This window comes from Mytilus californianus, unplaced genomic scaffold, assembly GCF_021869535.1.
Source record: "Mytilus californianus isolate M0D057914Y unplaced genomic scaffold, xbMytCali1.0.p SCAF_2, whole genome shotgun sequence".
Classification (NCBI taxonomy): domain Eukaryota; kingdom Metazoa; phylum Mollusca; class Bivalvia; order Mytilida; family Mytilidae; genus Mytilus; species Mytilus californianus.
This window is the reverse complement of record NW_026262668.1, coordinates 128,964,852-128,983,012: the sequence shown is the minus strand read 5'-3', so window position 1 is coordinate 128,983,012 and position 18,161 is coordinate 128,964,852. Positions and strand designations below refer to the sequence as shown.

The 18,161-nt window shown below is 31.6% G+C and overlaps 1 protein-coding gene across 1 annotated transcript in view; it reads left to right on the top strand.

Annotated features, from left to right (window-relative positions):
* The first annotated feature begins 1,623 nt into the window (after positions 1-1,623).
* The window catches only part of LOC127730999 (neuronal acetylcholine receptor subunit alpha-10-like), a 54,301-nt gene continuing 37,763 nt past the window's right edge, over positions 1,624-18,161 (top strand). The window contains exons 1-3 of the mRNA XM_052239708.1: positions 1,624-1,731; positions 13,404-13,482; positions 16,549-16,697. Of these exons, the coding sequence (XP_052095668.1) occupies positions 13,434-13,482; positions 16,549-16,697 (198 nt within the window). The 5' untranslated portion in view covers positions 1,624-1,731; positions 13,404-13,433. The remainder of the gene's footprint in view (positions 1,732-13,403; positions 13,483-16,548; positions 16,698-18,161) is intronic.

The following is an 18,161-nucleotide window of genomic DNA, read 5'->3' as shown; positions in this document are numbered from 1 at the left end:
GACAATCTACACTGAACTAATATTAGAACATAGAAGAACAAATGTACAAATTAAACTTCAAACGTATATGCATATCTATACATAATGACCTGATTCGTGGAATATAATTCCAAGTGCTTGTTATTGCATCAATTGCTAATTGACTGAATACAACGAGATATCAGTATATGTCTACGAGACATCAACCCATTGACAAACTTAACAAGAGGCATCTGGAGGACAACATTGATCTTCAACAATAGACAGGTGTATTAAAAATATCGTCCTGAGTCCTTAACTGTTGTTAATGAATTAGACAAAAACAAATCAAAGATCTGCCACGAACATCCGATTCTCCAAATAACGATAAATATCTGGTGCTGTTAAACACAGAACATTCTATATCTATTATGGTCACTCATGCATCACGGAGTTCCCTACTAGACAGGTTATGTTTGTATTTAAAAATAGTGCACAACGAAAAGTACGCCCCTATGTTGTAAGGGATCTTATATACGTGCAGACTGCATGGTATACACGCCAATATTTAATATATCCAATCAGTCTCAACACTCCAAATCTCCTTTCAGCCATTTTTTTTTTCGGTTTTTACATATAGAGAGACAGGCAAAACCCATACATGTATTTTATTTAACGTCCCAATCAGACCGAACATAGGTCAAACAGTTCCTCTAAAGAAAACAAGAAGTAAAACTAAGAATATTTTAACAATACATATTTAAAACGCAGACTGATTTTCGTCACAAAAAAGGAAAATTTGAACAAAACTAAATTTATTAATAACTCATTAAAAGACAATACTCCAAACAAATAGTCATTCCCAAAATATGACTTTTAAGTACCATTTTTTATTATTAAAAATATAAATCTTAGCATTTTTTTTTTAAATTACATTCAATGAATATGACATATTCGGGAGGTCGTGAAAAACCATGTTCTATAAATTTTGTTTCAACTTAAATTTGTTGCGATAAACTTAGCATTTAGGAGTAAGAGAAAAGACTGGTCAGTTGGGAAGAAGAATTCTGTGTCCGATTAGGGTGACATGTCTTCCTACACACTGTTGCATATTATAGCTATAGCACTTGAAATATACTACGTAGCATGCCAATATATTACAGTGTAGGTACTTTTTCAAATACATACACGTTATCGTTTGAATATGAATGTCATATTTGCCACTGGACGATAAGCATATATATATATATATATATATATATATATATATTATATCTCCTGTGATACCACCAAAGATTTTATATTAGTATCATGTATTTATTTATGGACAAAGGACAAAGAGCTACCAACTAAGTCCTTGTTAAACTTTGAAGGAAATGTTTTTTATATTGAAAACTTAATATAGAATTAATTAGTGTTTGAAGATGGAATTTCCAAATATAATCAAGATAATCCTAGATTAAACGATAATACTGCAGAATAAACTTTCCTGAAATAAATTTCTGACATCAACATCAACAGAGATAATTACAAATAAACATTAAATCTTTTCTTCTGGATTAATATTAGTATAAAATTTGCTGAAGTCGTGCATAAGAAGAATGAATCTGATCATGCCAGTTGAGAATTGATGTGCATTTCTCTTCTGTTAAATTGGTTAAAGATTTGTGATACGGAATCCCTTGCGTTGTAACTAAGTAGCATAACTGACAAAAGCTAATATAATGATCACACTTGTTCATGTGAAGAAAGGAACATCACGTTAAAGATCAGGTAAGTTTCTGTCTCATTAATATTCCATTTGTATTAAGAAATTAAAATTTTTATAAGTTTATTTAACTATTTACATTACAATTGTTCAATTAATATATATATGTATGTCTACAGTATAATTAGAAAACTGTTATAATTTTATGAAGAAGAAAATTGCGGAAATTTAAAGTCAATTGTATGAAACTCAGCATAACGTTTTTGTTTTATTATTTTCATTTATTTTCTTTTTTTCTCATTATGTTTTTTTTTTTTTTTTTATAATTACGACTTTACAATATACTTTTTAGTGCCAGTTTATTGGGATCATCATTTTCTTTGGCCATTTGTTTTGAACAGTACTTGTTTCGTCATAATATTTTCAAATCTTTTGGTCATATAGTTCACAACGTTTCGACGTATTCATACATCCATGAATTTCAAATATTTAGGTTTTAGCATTCCTGGTGAAGGCAAATCAAGAAAATCGCTACAGACACACGAAATTTATATAGAGTTATTTTCATTTCCTAACTTTCTATCCAATCTGAGGTGTTTATTAAAATATCAACACGCACCTGCTTTAAAATGAATAATTGAAGGCGTCATTTATTTTATTTCTGTTCATTATTACATGTATAAATGCATTGCACTGATTTTCCGTAAATATCTGTTATGCCCAAGCATTAAAATATCATATTATGAATAAACAGAATTGAAAGTGAAAAAAAAAAATATCGAGACAGAGCGCGTCAACATTTCATTCTTTGAATGCAGCATTTTAACACTGTTTTAAACATCAAATGATGAAAAGAGCGCGTCATATCTAAGTTAACGTCGAATACAGGAACATGACAAAACTAAACAAGTAATAACGTCATATATAAACAAAGCGTACATGTAGGATCTGGGATAGAGTTGAAATCTCACAAGTGGGTTAGAAACTGTGCCACTGCAATGATTACGACAGTCAAACTTTTGTAGTAATATTTTCAGTGGATCTTTTTAACCTTGCCGAGGTGCAGTATGAGTTAAAAGAATGCATCTGCCAGTGCATGGAATTGACTTAATTAGAACAAGTTCTAGCATATCAATGGTGGCAAATAAATTGTTCCTGGTCACATAGTTATAACGGCAGTATATACAAATATACATGCAACATCTAGTTCGATGTAATAGACATTAATAATTATGAATATTTCTGCATAAAATGAATGTAACATAGCGAGATTCATGGACATATATTGGCGTAGCGAATCAAATAAAAACTGGACTAATTGTTGAAGTATAACAGTCATACTCATGGCACAAAAAAGTTAATAAATGTTTATTTTTCATTTCGAATTTTTCGGTCTTTGTCCTACTGTTTGCAATCTGATGCTTTGATATTGAAATCCTGTCTCCGTGGATGGTTGAATTGTTAGCAATCCGCTGTCTCCGAGGATGGTTGAATTGTTAGCAATCCGCTGTCTCCGTGGATGGTTGAATTGTTAGCAATCCGCTGTCTCAGTGGATGGTTGAATTGTTAGCAATCCGCTGTCTCCGAGGATGGTTGAATTGTTAGCAATCCGCTGTCTCCTAGGATGGCTGAATTGTTAGCAATCCGCTGTCTCCTAGGATGGTTGAATTGTTGGCAATCCGCTGTCTCCGAGGATGGTTGAATTGTTAGCAATCCGCTGTCTCCTAGGATGGTTGAATTGTTAGCAATCCGCTGTCTCCGAGGATGGTTGAATTGTTAGCAATCCGCTGTCTCCTAGGATGGTTGAATTGTTAGCAATCCGCTGTCTCCTAGGATGGTTGAATTGTTAGCAATCCGCTGTCTCCTAGGATGGTTGAATTGTTAGCAATCCGCTGTCTCCTAGGATGGTTGAATTGTTAGCAATCCGCTGTCTCCGAGGATGGTTGAATTGTTAGCAATCCGTGCTCGCGCTAAAGTAGAATGTAGAAAAATGTACAACAAATGAAAGGTGACGCGTTCGATGCTTGTAACTCTTAAACTGGACTGCTGATGAAATACCAAAATTCATGCGATGATCACATTTTGAATTACTATGAGATCGTACTAAATGTGGCATGGGCCGAAACTGTCGAGCAGACCAATTTGTATGTTTATACTCCATTTAACACCAAATCGTGTCAAACTTGAAGTTATTGTTCGGTCATCATAAATAACTAATATTGAAATCGTGAAGCTTTAAAGATTCCTGACAAAAATTCTGTAATACAGCTATTCTGAGCGAGTACTGCCTCAGACACGATAAAAATCTTTTGTAAAGCAAATCGACGTTAAGAGACTTCTTGTTGATAAAGGTTGAAATCTAGACAAACTTGCTGAAGAAACATTTAGATAATTTTTAAAAGAGGTTGAATGCGTTTATTCTAAATATGGGTGATTAGTATCGTGTACGCAGTTCTTCAATGGGAACATAAGCAATGTTCAGCACTGTTGCTTGAACCCGTTCTTGTAGGATCGCTGCTCCGTAGTTACAATAACAGTGGTTTAAAAATAGAAAATTACTTAATTTCATCGAATTTTAGTTTTCATTAACACACCTGTTTTTGTTGATGTCGTTTTATTGTTGTTTACTATCTAATTTTGATAAAATAAATTTCGGACTGCTTATTGTTATTTTCTCTTTTCCGAGATGAAACAAAAACTCTTAATGTACAATTCAACAAAATGGCATAATTAATAATCATTTTACCAAAAATAATCAACGACAGTAATAAGACTCCACCCCAACACTAATTATCTATTCTTTTTTTATTGATATATTTTAAGATAAGCGATCATACAATCTGCGACGAATTGGTTTGTTGAAGTAACAATTATTTTCAGTTTATTCATTTGTCGTTAATCAGATTAAAGTATTGACGGGGAAATTTTCTCTAACTTTGCTTAAAATAGATTTATAATTATTTAGAAGTTTGAAAGAAAGACGAAGAAAAATGTTTAATAAAGTAATTTTAGAAAATTTTCTCGTTTCTTTTGTCACTAATCTTGTCAGTTGCAACAGTTATTAAATTAAATGAAAAATGACTTATTGTTCTTAATGCGGCTGCAAAGTGCAAAAGGTTCGCAACAATATGAAATAAGATAATATAATTAGGAAATTAAGTTTCCTCTAAAATTATATTTAATGAAAAATAATAGAGGCATTCAATACAAAGTAATAAATTACAGATTTGAATTTTGCATCAAATAGGCACTCATTTACTCTCATTAAAACTCATGTTGATCACTTAGAAATAAAATCTGCTGACATGAAGTAGGAGTTGATATCGATTTCAAATAAAACCGTGTCAAATATCTTGTAACATGTGGGTAAAGAAATATCAGAAATCAATGTGGCAAAAGGGTCGTAAAAATCTATGGAAAAGCAGTAAACATGTCTGTCCATAACTTATCATATATAGTTTGTAGACATATCAAAAATCGATTAGCTTTGCTCAATTATGATCTTTGATGGCCTAACAAGGCAATATCTATATATTACACATTTCATGCATTCTTAAACCTTTCTGGACAAACGAATATACTTAGCGTTAGTTACTTGGATAGCTAATATTCAGTGGTTGTTGTTGGTTGCTGTCTGTCATGTTTGCTTTTCGTTAATTGTTATGTCATGAATCAGACTCTTATCTCGTATAAATTGTTTCACATTTTGTTATATATGGGATTTTTATAGCTGATTATACGGTATGTGTTTTGCTCATTGTTGAAGGCCGTACGGTGACCTATAGTTGCTTACTTCTACATCATTTGGACACTGGTGGATAAATATCTCCTTCGCAACCATATAACATCTCCTTTTTTATACGTACACTTCAGCGTAATCCGAAGTAATCACAGATATGATAGTATCATGAATGTATCCAGTAATAGAAACACATAGTTGTTTCATGTTAACACTGCCATTAAACTAAGAGAAATCTTAATTACCTGGAACGTACAATAAAATCTCCTTTAATGCGCGCCTTTTAATCTATGACAGAGCGAAGGACGTTCAATCTACTCCTGTAAGACAACCCTTTTAATTTATCGCGGAGTGAAGGATGTTCAATCTATGCTCCTTTAAGGCACCCATTCTAATCTACCAATGAGTGAAGGACGTTCAATCTATGCTCCTTAAGCACCCCTTTTAATCTATCGCAGAGTGAAGGGGTCAACTTTATCCGATTTATAACCTTTTTATGATCGCCGTGATAACGATCTGTTTTCATCATGCAAATACTATAACCAAAACATAAATAAAGGATTGATTGATTGATTGTTGCTTAATTAACGTTCAGTGGAAAATTCTGTCATGAATATTCAGAACGAGAAACTATATACAAATAGTACAATATGTAGGTGTTGCAAGGTGAACGGGCGAGAAACTTGGACTGTCACTTGAAAAAATGGATTAGAAACAGAATGTTTGCCTTGCAACAGGCATCCTATGGACCCTTCAATGAGTTGTTACAAGGGTTCTTTGACGTTCAGAGATTGTAGCAATCTCTCTACACGAGGCATCGGACTTAACATCCCCATTCTTACCTAAAGTGGCTGCCTATTTATACTTCCCACATAGCAAAACGTACGTCCCACTTTAGCAAGGAGATTACTGCCGGTCTGAAGAGGACCAAGGTGACCATATTTCTATGTCTCAGTCACCCTATGGGTTCAATAAATGAAACCGTTACATAAAACAAATTCTGTTAAAGCGACTAGGAGAAAAACGACGCGACTTTGCATCGAGAAAACATAATTTAGATAATCAAGACAATACAAACCACGAAACCATGAATAACATTACTTGCAAGATTCCTCTTTGATTAACACAACCTAAAATATCAAACGATAGAAAGTTTGTCTTTGTTTTAAGGACCATGACAACCCTAAAAAGAGAAGAAAACCATTAGCAAGCTCCTGCTATGCCTTTAGGACCAAGACATCGCCCCCCAAAAAGCAAGGGTAAACCAAGTCTTTTGTGTGTCAAAGACCAAACCAATCTAAAACAAAAATAAGACACATATCAGCAATGTCTCAAAGATTTAGACAATCTAGAGAAAGATAATGACTAGCGAGGTTCTTCTGTTTCGTGAGGACCCAGACATCACAATAAAGACAAAGACTAGAAAGTTCCTGTTGTGTTTTAAGGACAGAGACAACATAAAAAGACAAAGACTAGCGAGGTCCATCTGTGTTCAAGAATCGAGACAACATAAAAAGACAAAGACTAGCATGTTTTTGTTGTGTTTAAAGGACCGAGGCAACATTGAAAGACGAAGACTAGCGAGGTCCTGTTGTGTTTAAGGGCCGAGACAACATAAAAAGACAAAGACTAGCAAGGTTCTGTTGTGTCTAATGAAGTCTCTGATGCATGATTTTTTATTATTAATTGTTTTGGCTTTTAACTAGCTGTCAGTAACTGCGAGTACTCTCAAATCGTACTTTCTTGTTTATTTGACCTGTTGATACTAATTGTATTGCTTTTTTGTTATTTAATGTTATTCAGGGTTATATTTGGTCTATATACCAGCTTTGATAAGTGTTTGGTATAACTATAAATTTTCACTATGAACATCAAAATTATTTATTTTGTAATAATATTTCCTTTCTCTATTGGTACTGTACACGTATACCTAACAACAAAATTATTTTCATTTACCTGTGTTTAAAGTTATTGCAAATGGATGGTATTTTTGTTCGGGCATATTGTTTTTCTTTAATTGTTTAACATTTCTTACCGATATAACATGTTACTTTTATTATTCTTCCCTTAGTTTATTTATTTTGTATTCAAAATTATTTATTTTGTAAAAATATTTCCTTTCTCTATTGGTACTTTACAGGTATACCTAACAACAAAATTATTTTCATATACCTGTGTTTAAAGTTATTGCAAATGGATGGTATTTTTGTTCGAGCATATTGTTTTTCTTTAATTGTTTAACATTTCTTACCGATATAACATGTTACTTTTATTATTCTTCCCTTAGTTTATTTATTTTGTATTTACATTGTGTCATAGGTCAAATTTATTTGTTCAGTGTATGTTCAATGGTGTTAATATGTCCTTTGATTGAGTTAAGCTATTTCAGTTGATATTTTATAGTGTGTCTTTCTATGTTGTGATGTTACACTATTGTTTCTGAAAAAGGGTGAAGGTTTGGTACCATTAAAACGTTTAAACCCGCTGCATTTGTTTGCACCTGTCCTAAGTCAGGAATCTGATGTTCAGTAGTTGTCGTTTGTTGATGTGGTTCATAAGTGTTTCTCGTTTCTCGTTTTTTATATAGATTAGACCGTTGGTTTTCCCGTTTGAATGGTTTTACACTAGTAATTTTCTGGGGCCCTTTATAGCTTACTGTTCGGTGTGAGCCAAGGCTCCGTGTTGAAGACCGTACTGTGACCTATAATGGTTTACTTTTATAAATTTTGACTTGGATGGAGAGTTGTCTCATGGGCACTCATACCACATCTTCTTATATCTAATGAGTCAACCTTTAGAAAAACAAAGGCTAGCAAGGATCATCTGTGTCTTAAGGGTCCAGACAACACAAAATACAACAACATTTTTAGTTATGTACTAAGTGGACATACAAAGAAAAAATCAATGCCATTATTTTCATTAATGTTTGTCTTAGAGATTATAAGTATATCGTCAATTGATTGATATTTCGGTGGGAACACACTTTGTCCCTTTTTTTGTAGATTGAATATTTTACTGTTATTGAATCACATTTTATGACTTAACTTCATAAAGATCAAAGTTAAACGAAACACCACTTGAGAGACATTTCTAACAATACCCACTGATTCTTCAGACGGTGTAATCTTTATATTTCTAAATATAAAAAAAATGTAGCCATCTCAACTTACTTTGACCTATACCGCAGTTAATAGGGGACTCATGACATTATAATCCTCGCTTTTTTAAGCGTGGGTGTAGGTCCGTTCATCTGAGATTCTCTTCTTTCGTGTGTCCTTCCATCCTAGTTTTTTATCCGCTGGGTTTACTGTGACATGGACTGTAACATATTTTGCATACATCAGTACACACTTGTATCCGTTAATCACCCTACCCCTAATCACTATTTGATGAAAATTACTCAGAATCATTACCATATAATAATTTAACGCGTCGATGACTTGAGAACATTTTTTTTACCGGCGTCAATAAAATTTACTTTTTAAACTAGTGAATGTGAACTTTTAAATGTATCTTTTACATTAGAATTACAAACAAGCACGAGCTAATTTAGTTCCCAATTCCCAATTGCGGCTCTTGATCATAATAGAAAATGTCGGGTTTTTTCTTCATTTTGTAGAAAAACATTGCGATACACCTAATAATTATTGTAACCAACATCCGACTTCAAATGATCAAGAAAACACAAATATGGAAAGCATGATGCAATAATTGTCTCTCCAATACATTTCGAGGGACATTTATAACTACACTGTATATGCATAATTTCCAATGTACCTCCCTAATTAAGAGTATACTAATGATGTTATAGCACACAACTCAATTGAATCCTATCAGACATATAGTTTTACAGTGTCAATAATTGTATTTGTCAATTCTACTGGTCTATTCTAAATGGTTGGCATTAATTTGGCAATGGAACACATGCTTAATGTCAAGGATACAACAATGCTGCTTTGGTCCTTTACCATTGAAATTCAGCTTACAATTTGGCGTGACCGTCCTTTATTAACAGCGTTTTGCTACTTTTATTGAAAAACAGAAACCCACATCAACGTTTTAATACCAATTTATTGTATAGCCTAATAAATCTGTGACAATTGTTTGACATCTGCACTTATCGTCTATTTTGTTTTTCTCAAGAAAAAAACACATCTGCTATGATATAATGTTAAAAGACAAATAATGATTGTCAACATTATCAGCAATGTTCAGTTATTCATGTTCATACTATTCCTAATAACTAGCATCCTTATATCCAAATGAAAATAACGCTGGGCCCTGATGAGAGGTACTTATTTCCCTGTTCCCGAACGTTTGCGATTATTAGTATCGAACCTAAGGAAGGTTAATCCAGAAATAATTATATTGTGTACTAAATTAGTATCAAATATATGTGAACAAAGCTAATTTTAAAACGAAAAAACGGTAATTTATTTAAAACAATATATTATAGTAACAGTAACAGCCTTTTATATAAGAATTAAATACTTTGTCGTTTTGCCATTTTGTATGAATAATGACAAAAGCAAACTTTGCGTTATTCTTTTAGTTACTCTGTCGTAACATTGTAGAACAAGGTCAGTCATGGATGGGGATATAAAACATTACTTAAAAACACAACAAATTGATTGGTTTTTTTTCCCAATCAATGATCGAATCCGTATGTAACATTTATGTTATTATATAAAAATGAGTTAAAAGTTATTTCATATATATATGGTATGTCTGAATTAAATGTAGAAGCTACATTTCATTTGCCAATAAATAAATTTAAAAATCAGCTTGACATATTGTCTTGTAAACACGCCGACAATTGTATGTTCATGGTAGCAAGCTCGTCTCGATTGTAGTGGATTTCTTGCACCAAGTGAAGGTCAAATCTTGTTCTCTTCCTGAGCATGGTTGAAAGATTCACTGGACGTAATAAAATCATCGGTTCATATAAAGTTGGAATTAGCTGTTATATCAACGAATATATTTCCCTAATCAATGACATTTTCTTGAACTGTGGAATTTCAGTCAACAACAGATGAATCCAAGGAGAAGACTTGTTGTTATCATACATTAGAACTGGTACTGGAAATGGAATGGGAGAATTTAAAAATTTAAGTAGTATTGAATTAAAACAAGACAAATTGATGTATTTCTTGTTATTTATTCCACACTTTAAACTAACAATATTGAAGAAGTATAAAGAGTAAAGTATCTCCTTCGTAGTAAGTGAAATTTATCGATAATTGATTAAATTTATTTAGTCTGTATATCAAAGGACGAGTAAATTATGTTTTATGTAGACTCAGTTAACAATAAATCATTCTATTTACATCCAACTGAGAATCTATTACACGCAGCATCAACGTTTTTAATTTTTACCCGCTAATAGTCTATGATTACTGTTTTGAACAAATTGATCAGACGTTTCTAATTAAGTTTACAGTTTTAGACCTGTCGTAATTAAAAGATTCTGTTAAGACTGTTGGTAAGAAGTACATTTTAAAAAGATCACAGAAATAATGTTTTGAAAGTGTTGTTTATTCAACTTTGGTAGCACCAAGGGTTAACAAGCCTTCTGACTTCTGAGATGATGCACATAGCTGTTGGACGTTTTTTTTCGCAGCAAGTTAATAGATATTAAATTAGTAACATAATAATGGTATATATTTTGACGCACTGGTTGCACATTTAAAACTACAGTGCTGACACAAAATATAGTGCTAATTGCAGAGATTCCTTGGTCTTATCTCTTATATCAGCTGCTTGTATTGGAATTTAAGTATTTTCTAAGGAAAAAATAATTACTATGTAAATAGAAGAGCATTTAGTAGGCGGCAATGTTCGTTAGATAAAATCATAAGAAATAGAAAGAAATAATACTTATACAAACTGAAACCACTATAATCGTTGTTTTTCATCCTCTTTTTTTTCCTACAATTAAATGAGGATCGGAATAGGGATACTGTTGTGCCTAATCGCGGAAAAATAATCAATGAGAGTAAAATACCGATTTATTCATAATTTCCGGGGTTTTTTAACCGATGAATTCAAAATTGTCTGCTAATTTTTACTTCAAACATCTGAACTTAGGGGATTCATGTAAAAATGCAACAAACATAACCATAGCAATTAATTTATATATGTACGTTTGAAAATAAGCTAAAAAAAAGTGGGTTCATCTAGGGTGGACGGCTATCAATGTGTGTCAAAATTTACACCGTGTATGACTTTTTGATCTTTCAGCGCCAACGAATAGCGGATTATTGCCAAGTGCAAATCAAATCCGTCAGTTGCTTTCTAGTATGACAATTTTCGTATGACTAATTTTGGTTTCTCGCATTAAACTGCAGAGTTTTACCTTAATATGATGTTTACAATATATATATATATATATATAATACATTTTCAAAAGTAATATATCGAGTCATTTTTTCTAAACACTTTATGAAAATAAATGAAATGTATCCAGCGTACTACTTTCTTATTTTCAAGATTATCTGAATATCGTTCATGAGTTCCAGATAACACTAAAATGTCTTTTAAATACTCTCATGGGTGTTTAACTTCAAGCCATAAACCACAATTCTAAAAGTGAAAAATAAGACTTATATGGATATATATTTTATGAACAATGGAAAGAACCAACAGAAAAGACTTTCGAATAGTCTCATAGATGTTTTATTTCAAGTCATAAAATACAATTTTAGAACCGAAAACCGATTTAACTGAGATTCATCGCAAACTTTTGACACGTTATGTTGCTATATTTGTTCTACTAAAGAAGTATTTACCAATTCCAAAGCTTTAAAAAGTAGCAGAAATCTAAATCCAATTATGTCATGTTTACAATTCATTTTTTTTTCCTTTCACAACCAGTCCTTCTTATGATCAATTAATACTAAACGCAACACATTACGGACGTATGGAACTATTCCCTCATCTTGCATAGGAATGTCCACTGAGTCCTATTTTCTACTTAAATTAGCAAATTTTGTTACAAAATGAAAATAAGACATAATAAATTTCGTGCGTCCAAAGCTTTTTTTTTGGATTTCCCTTCATCAGGAACGCTCTAACCTAAACAATTGAAAGCCATTGAAAATAATTGTTTGATTTGTTCTCCGTATGTTTGTAATCAGCTAAATTGAAAATAAGAATGAATTGATTACGCAATTTCTCTTATGGTCTGAATGAAGGTCTGTTGGTAATCAAATTAAAGTATGAACGTAGCTCTGTATCGAATCTTTATGCCACACCTCCCAGCAATCTAGTTATTAATGCCGTCGTTAAACCATTTGCATGCTAGTGTATTAAATGTATCTTTTCTGTTGACGTGTTTACTTTTATCTGTGCAACCTAATATATTCTGTTAAAGAAGACGTGAATCATTTTTAAATGTTTATACTAACTTAACGACAAGTTTTTTCTCTCACTTTTTCTATTATGAACTTTCCATTCCCATGTAATTAATATATCAATTAGTTGATACAACATTCCATGGCTTGTGTCTCCTGCCAAGTTGTCCTAGATAAAGGGCTGATACTTACAAGAAAGCTACAGAACTACGGAATATCTATGCCATAAATGATCACAAATATGTTCCATTTGTGGCAGCCGCAATTTCATATTTGACACAAGGGAAGGGATTTCTTACTGACTTTCACATACCAATGGCCAAACGACATTTCAGCGGTACATTGTTGACTTTGGGGTTTTTATTACACTTTGGTATCGTTCTTTTATTTTATTATCAAATTCTCATTTTTTAACGGTCATTTTGTTTTGGGATATGAACGAAGAGGTTAACCTCGATATCGATTGCAATCCATTGTCGCTCTGTAACATCTAAAATGCTAATTCTACCGCGGAGTTCTTGCTTCAGAATATCATCTGCAATTCAAGTACACCTGAATCTATAGCATTATCGCATGAAGCGATGCATGTGAGCTATCATTATGTAATTTTACGCATATTGACACTGTATATTGTTTGTATTTCCAGGTTCACGTTAAGTACAACATATAATACAATATGACAGTGGCGCTGAAATTCGACGTAATGAGATTAATGTTTGTAGCATGTAAGTAAAAAGTCTGTTTTCATAATATTATTTCTGTAAATAAAATGAGATTTCCATACATCTTATATACAAACTCTACTCTGCCTTCGAATAATCCATAATAAATAAGTAAATGTCTGTAGACGCCGTATTTCACCTGTTAATTATAGATCTATCATATTTATAACTTTCGAGTTCACGTGAATTAACATTAAAATATGCGACATGCATATACGTAAAGATGTAAAATTACACCATAATTGAGTTACTGACGCTAAAGTTCTGAGTATTGTTCAGATATAGAATGAAGAAAATTTTCTAAGAAAATTTCTATCTTTAATTGGATTTGGTCCTTTTTTTAATTCTCTAGGTGATGTTTGCAATTTGATTATTTCTACGGATAACGTCAAAAAAGACAACACAGTCTAGATTGAAAACTCTAATGTATAACACCAATATTCATCTTTTTTTTATTTCTATTGATAAATATACCAGTCAGGGACATTGAAAGTTGTGACAAACAACGGTAGACTCAGATATGTCTAAAATATTTGAATCCTGCAACTTTGAGAATGTGTCTATATCATCTATGCACTTTTGCCAACTCTAATTTAATAACCCCTTCGCTGACAAGAATGATGCAAACAAGTAGAAATGATATTAAATGTTTGGTATACAGCAATGAACAAACAAAAACATATCTAAAAGTAAAATATATAATGATTATTAGATTTCCAGTAACTAACAATTGTCCATACCTTATTTCACGCTTTCATTGACCATAACCTCAATATGTTGAAAAACGGCGTTAAATGCCAAACATATGCGATCAACACATTTTTTTCTAATGAAAAAAACTAAAACAAAATTAACGACAATCACTGAAGAGAATATCGCTTCGAGATAAAGATATTTTTGTCTCGCTGAATAGGCACAGGGGAGAACGTACAATAAGAACCAGTTCAGAAAAAACACTCTACTAAATGATATTTAAGACGTCGAAAATACAGCTAAAAGTAAACAATTCTGATCAATGATCTTATATCGAAGCGTTTCATCTTGACAAGGCTCATCGGTGGCGCTCAAAATAAAACAGTTGGCCAAATCAAATACTGAGTTGAAGAGGTTTATAAATAAAAAATTCGAAAAAGTTGTGCAAAATAGTTTTAAGGCGAATTACCGACAGCATGTACAATAATCAGACAGTAACATTTTTAACACATCTGAAGAGAACTTTTACTAAAACAACCTTCCCTGGCCAAATTTTAACAGAAGCTAAATAGAATCTGAACTTTAAGGATTAACTATTCGCTGCCACATTATCTCTAACAATAAGGTAAAAAGCTTTTTCTTGTCAAACGTTTACGTAACAAATTGATTTAATTAATCAGTTTAGTTACATTAAATGTCACGTCCAACTTCATTCTTTTTATAAAATGCTATAAGAGGTAGACAGTACCTCTCTACATGTACAGCTAAACGAAATACTCGTCATTTTATAATCATCATGGTCAGGGATAGGGTTGCTTTTTTTAAAAAGAAATTGATTAAATTTCAATTATTTTACTTATTTAATGTAATCGATTACATTAGTTTACTTTATAAAAAAGTAATCATGATTACTTTTTATTACTTATGATTACATTATATACACAGTGGTATAAAAGAAATGTTTTATCATCTTATCTTCATATGAAAAAAATTAAACTTGACTGAAAAATTGTGTTTTTTATATCTTTAATATATACATGTTATTAAAAAAATGGAACAAGAGCAGTGTAATATTGTATTGTTTGTTATTATAGCCAAATGTCATTTATACAAATTTTCAAATCCTCTTTATCTTTATCATCAACAGAATTTGAATTTTAGCCCAGTACACACTTACAATTAACAAAAAGGACTGCATAAATACGGATTCATTAATGTTCAAGTAGAATTTTTGTCTGTTGTGATATAATTGACATGTATATATGTTTTTACTGAAATCAATCACTACATCAAATGTTATGACAAACAACAGGCGAGCTTGGTAATGTAAAGGAATTGTATAAATTGCAATAATCAATAAAGTTGTATTTAGTTTATTTTCATTACATACATGTTTGTATAAAACATTTCATTAATGGATAATTTAGCAAACACATGTCAAATTTTTACAGAAAGTCAAAACTTATACAAATTGTAAAAATGACGAAATTGGTCATTAATGTCCATATAGTTACAATAAAATGTTGTTAAACTATAATTGGAGTTAGTATTAAAGTGCCGCACATCAAATCAACTTTCAGATAAAAGATATCTTTATATGCATATTTTGTGCATAAATGTATATCGTTTGAAATTAAGGAAGACTTAATATATATCTACATAATAAAACTTTTTAATTGGCCAAAAAATATCAAAATTGTAGACAAGTATCCCTACTAACAGTTTTGGTCTCTTAAAAATCTTAAAACTGAAATTAGTAGATAGTACAAAGGATCAATCATATTGAACCACGATCAATCATACTGAAAACTGTTGTGCTTGTGTACAAAAAAAAACAGATCCTATACAGTAATCACCAAGTAATCTTATGACTGTAATCTAAACGTAATCATGATAATACCTGTTGTTTTTTTTTTTATTGTAAACGATTACTTGTAATCAGAAAACGCATGATTATATATGTTGATACTATTGCTATGGGGTCTTAGTCCCCGACAACAGTGTCTTCTGTCTAGATTAGCGGTAGCTATAATATATAGTAGTTGACACTTAGTCCTCGAGAGCGTCCTCCGTCACGATCAGCGGACGTTATTTTTATAAGATACACTTTCAGATATATTCACAATGTAAGTTATCATTGCAATTTTCAAAAGCGTATCATCCTTCCAAAAATACATTTTTTCAAAGTATTCGGAGATCAGATATTTATTTCATCCCTTTTGCAAATTAGTCTTAATCTTTCCATATATACATATTTGTTTAAATGAAATCTCTAGAGCATACCTAATTCCTTTCTATTGTGATTGTTCATGTCCAGAATACAAAAACATGAAAACAAAATAATGAAATATTAGATAAATATTCTTTTTTTTTCAGTTTTAGGTTACGTTTTAACAGATGAAAATGAATATCGTTTGGTTCGTGATTTGATGACTAGTTACGATAAGAGAATACGGCCGTCAGAAAATCACTCATGGCCATTAAATGTAACATTTGATGTTTCACTGGCGCAAATTATAGATGTGGTAAGAGAATTATCATTTCAAGATAGGGCTGATTGTTACTTAGGCTGTTTGTTTCTGTGGTTCTTTGTTACAAAATTAGAAAATCATTCTAAAAATCGAATACGTCCGATGACTTTTTAGTGCATATTATCACTATGGTAATGTTGTAGCAATATAACTTAATGTAAGTGTTTTAGTATCGATACTTTTAACATCGGCAACAAACGCTCATTCGTATATAAGTAATGTTTTCTATTTGAGTTTCCTTTTCTAACAGAGATATGCGATTGCACAATTTGTTTTTATTTGTTAATCTATTATTCATTTATTTAATATTTTAATTATATACTTGTTTACGTGTATTTTTTAGTTGTGTTTTTCCTTTTTCTGTTTAATTAACGAATTTACTTTTTTGCTAAAGGGTATATATGCACTTAATACAAGGTAATATATGAAAGGTTAGAAAACAATGGACGCCAGAAAGAGATATCAAATATTCCAAAAATGACTTTCGGACCACACAGCAATTTATTCCTGGGGTAGAAAATCCTTAGTATTTCAAAAAGCTGTAAACAGTTAATTTATAAATATGACCATATCAATGATAATTCATGTCAACACAAAAGTGCTGACTTCTGGGCTTGGTGATATTTGAGCACTTGAGCTTTCTTAAGGATGTTCGCTACTCTGTTTCAAAATAACAAGATTTTTAAAAGACTGTTATAAATTAAAAGTATATGAATAAAGGAACTAGAAAAACAGAAAAAAAATGAAGGGTCCGTGTGCTTGGTTTCAAGATATAAGCCATTGAATATTTGGCGGGAAATAATTCTCTCTTGATTTTTCATACATTTAACATTAGCACTTTTTTTATTTCAAAAACTATGAAAAAATAACAAGGATTTTATAAGATTTTCAAATATGGCTTTCAAAACTATATGTAATGAAAATATGAAAAGAAAAGTAGGGGTAAGCGGTCAAATTTTTTTAATGACACTACATGGATAAAACCAGAGGTTTCCGAATATCTGGCAAAAATTAAAAAACAAGAGTAGCGAACATCCTTAATCATGTTGAAGGAAAGTATCTGCTTGTTTCTGTGAGATAGATAAATAAAGGCAACAGTAGTATACCGCTGTTTGATAGTCATAATTCGATTTAACTGAAACAAATCCGGGTCACAAACCAAAACCGAGGGAAACACTTCAACTATAAGAGGAAAACAACGGAACAACAGAAACACTGAACTGCTACAAAAACAAACGCCAACATACATATAAACGGACTATTTGATAACAAGTTCCATATTCCTGACTTGGTACAGGACATTTTAAGAAAAACTGGTGGGTTGAACCTTGTTTTATGGCTAGCCAAACCTCCCGCTTATATGACAATGTTAAAAAATACCGCTAAAATGACAACATTACGTGACAGGAATGCAGTACAAATAAACACAAGAACACTCAGGACAGAGAAATAAATAAA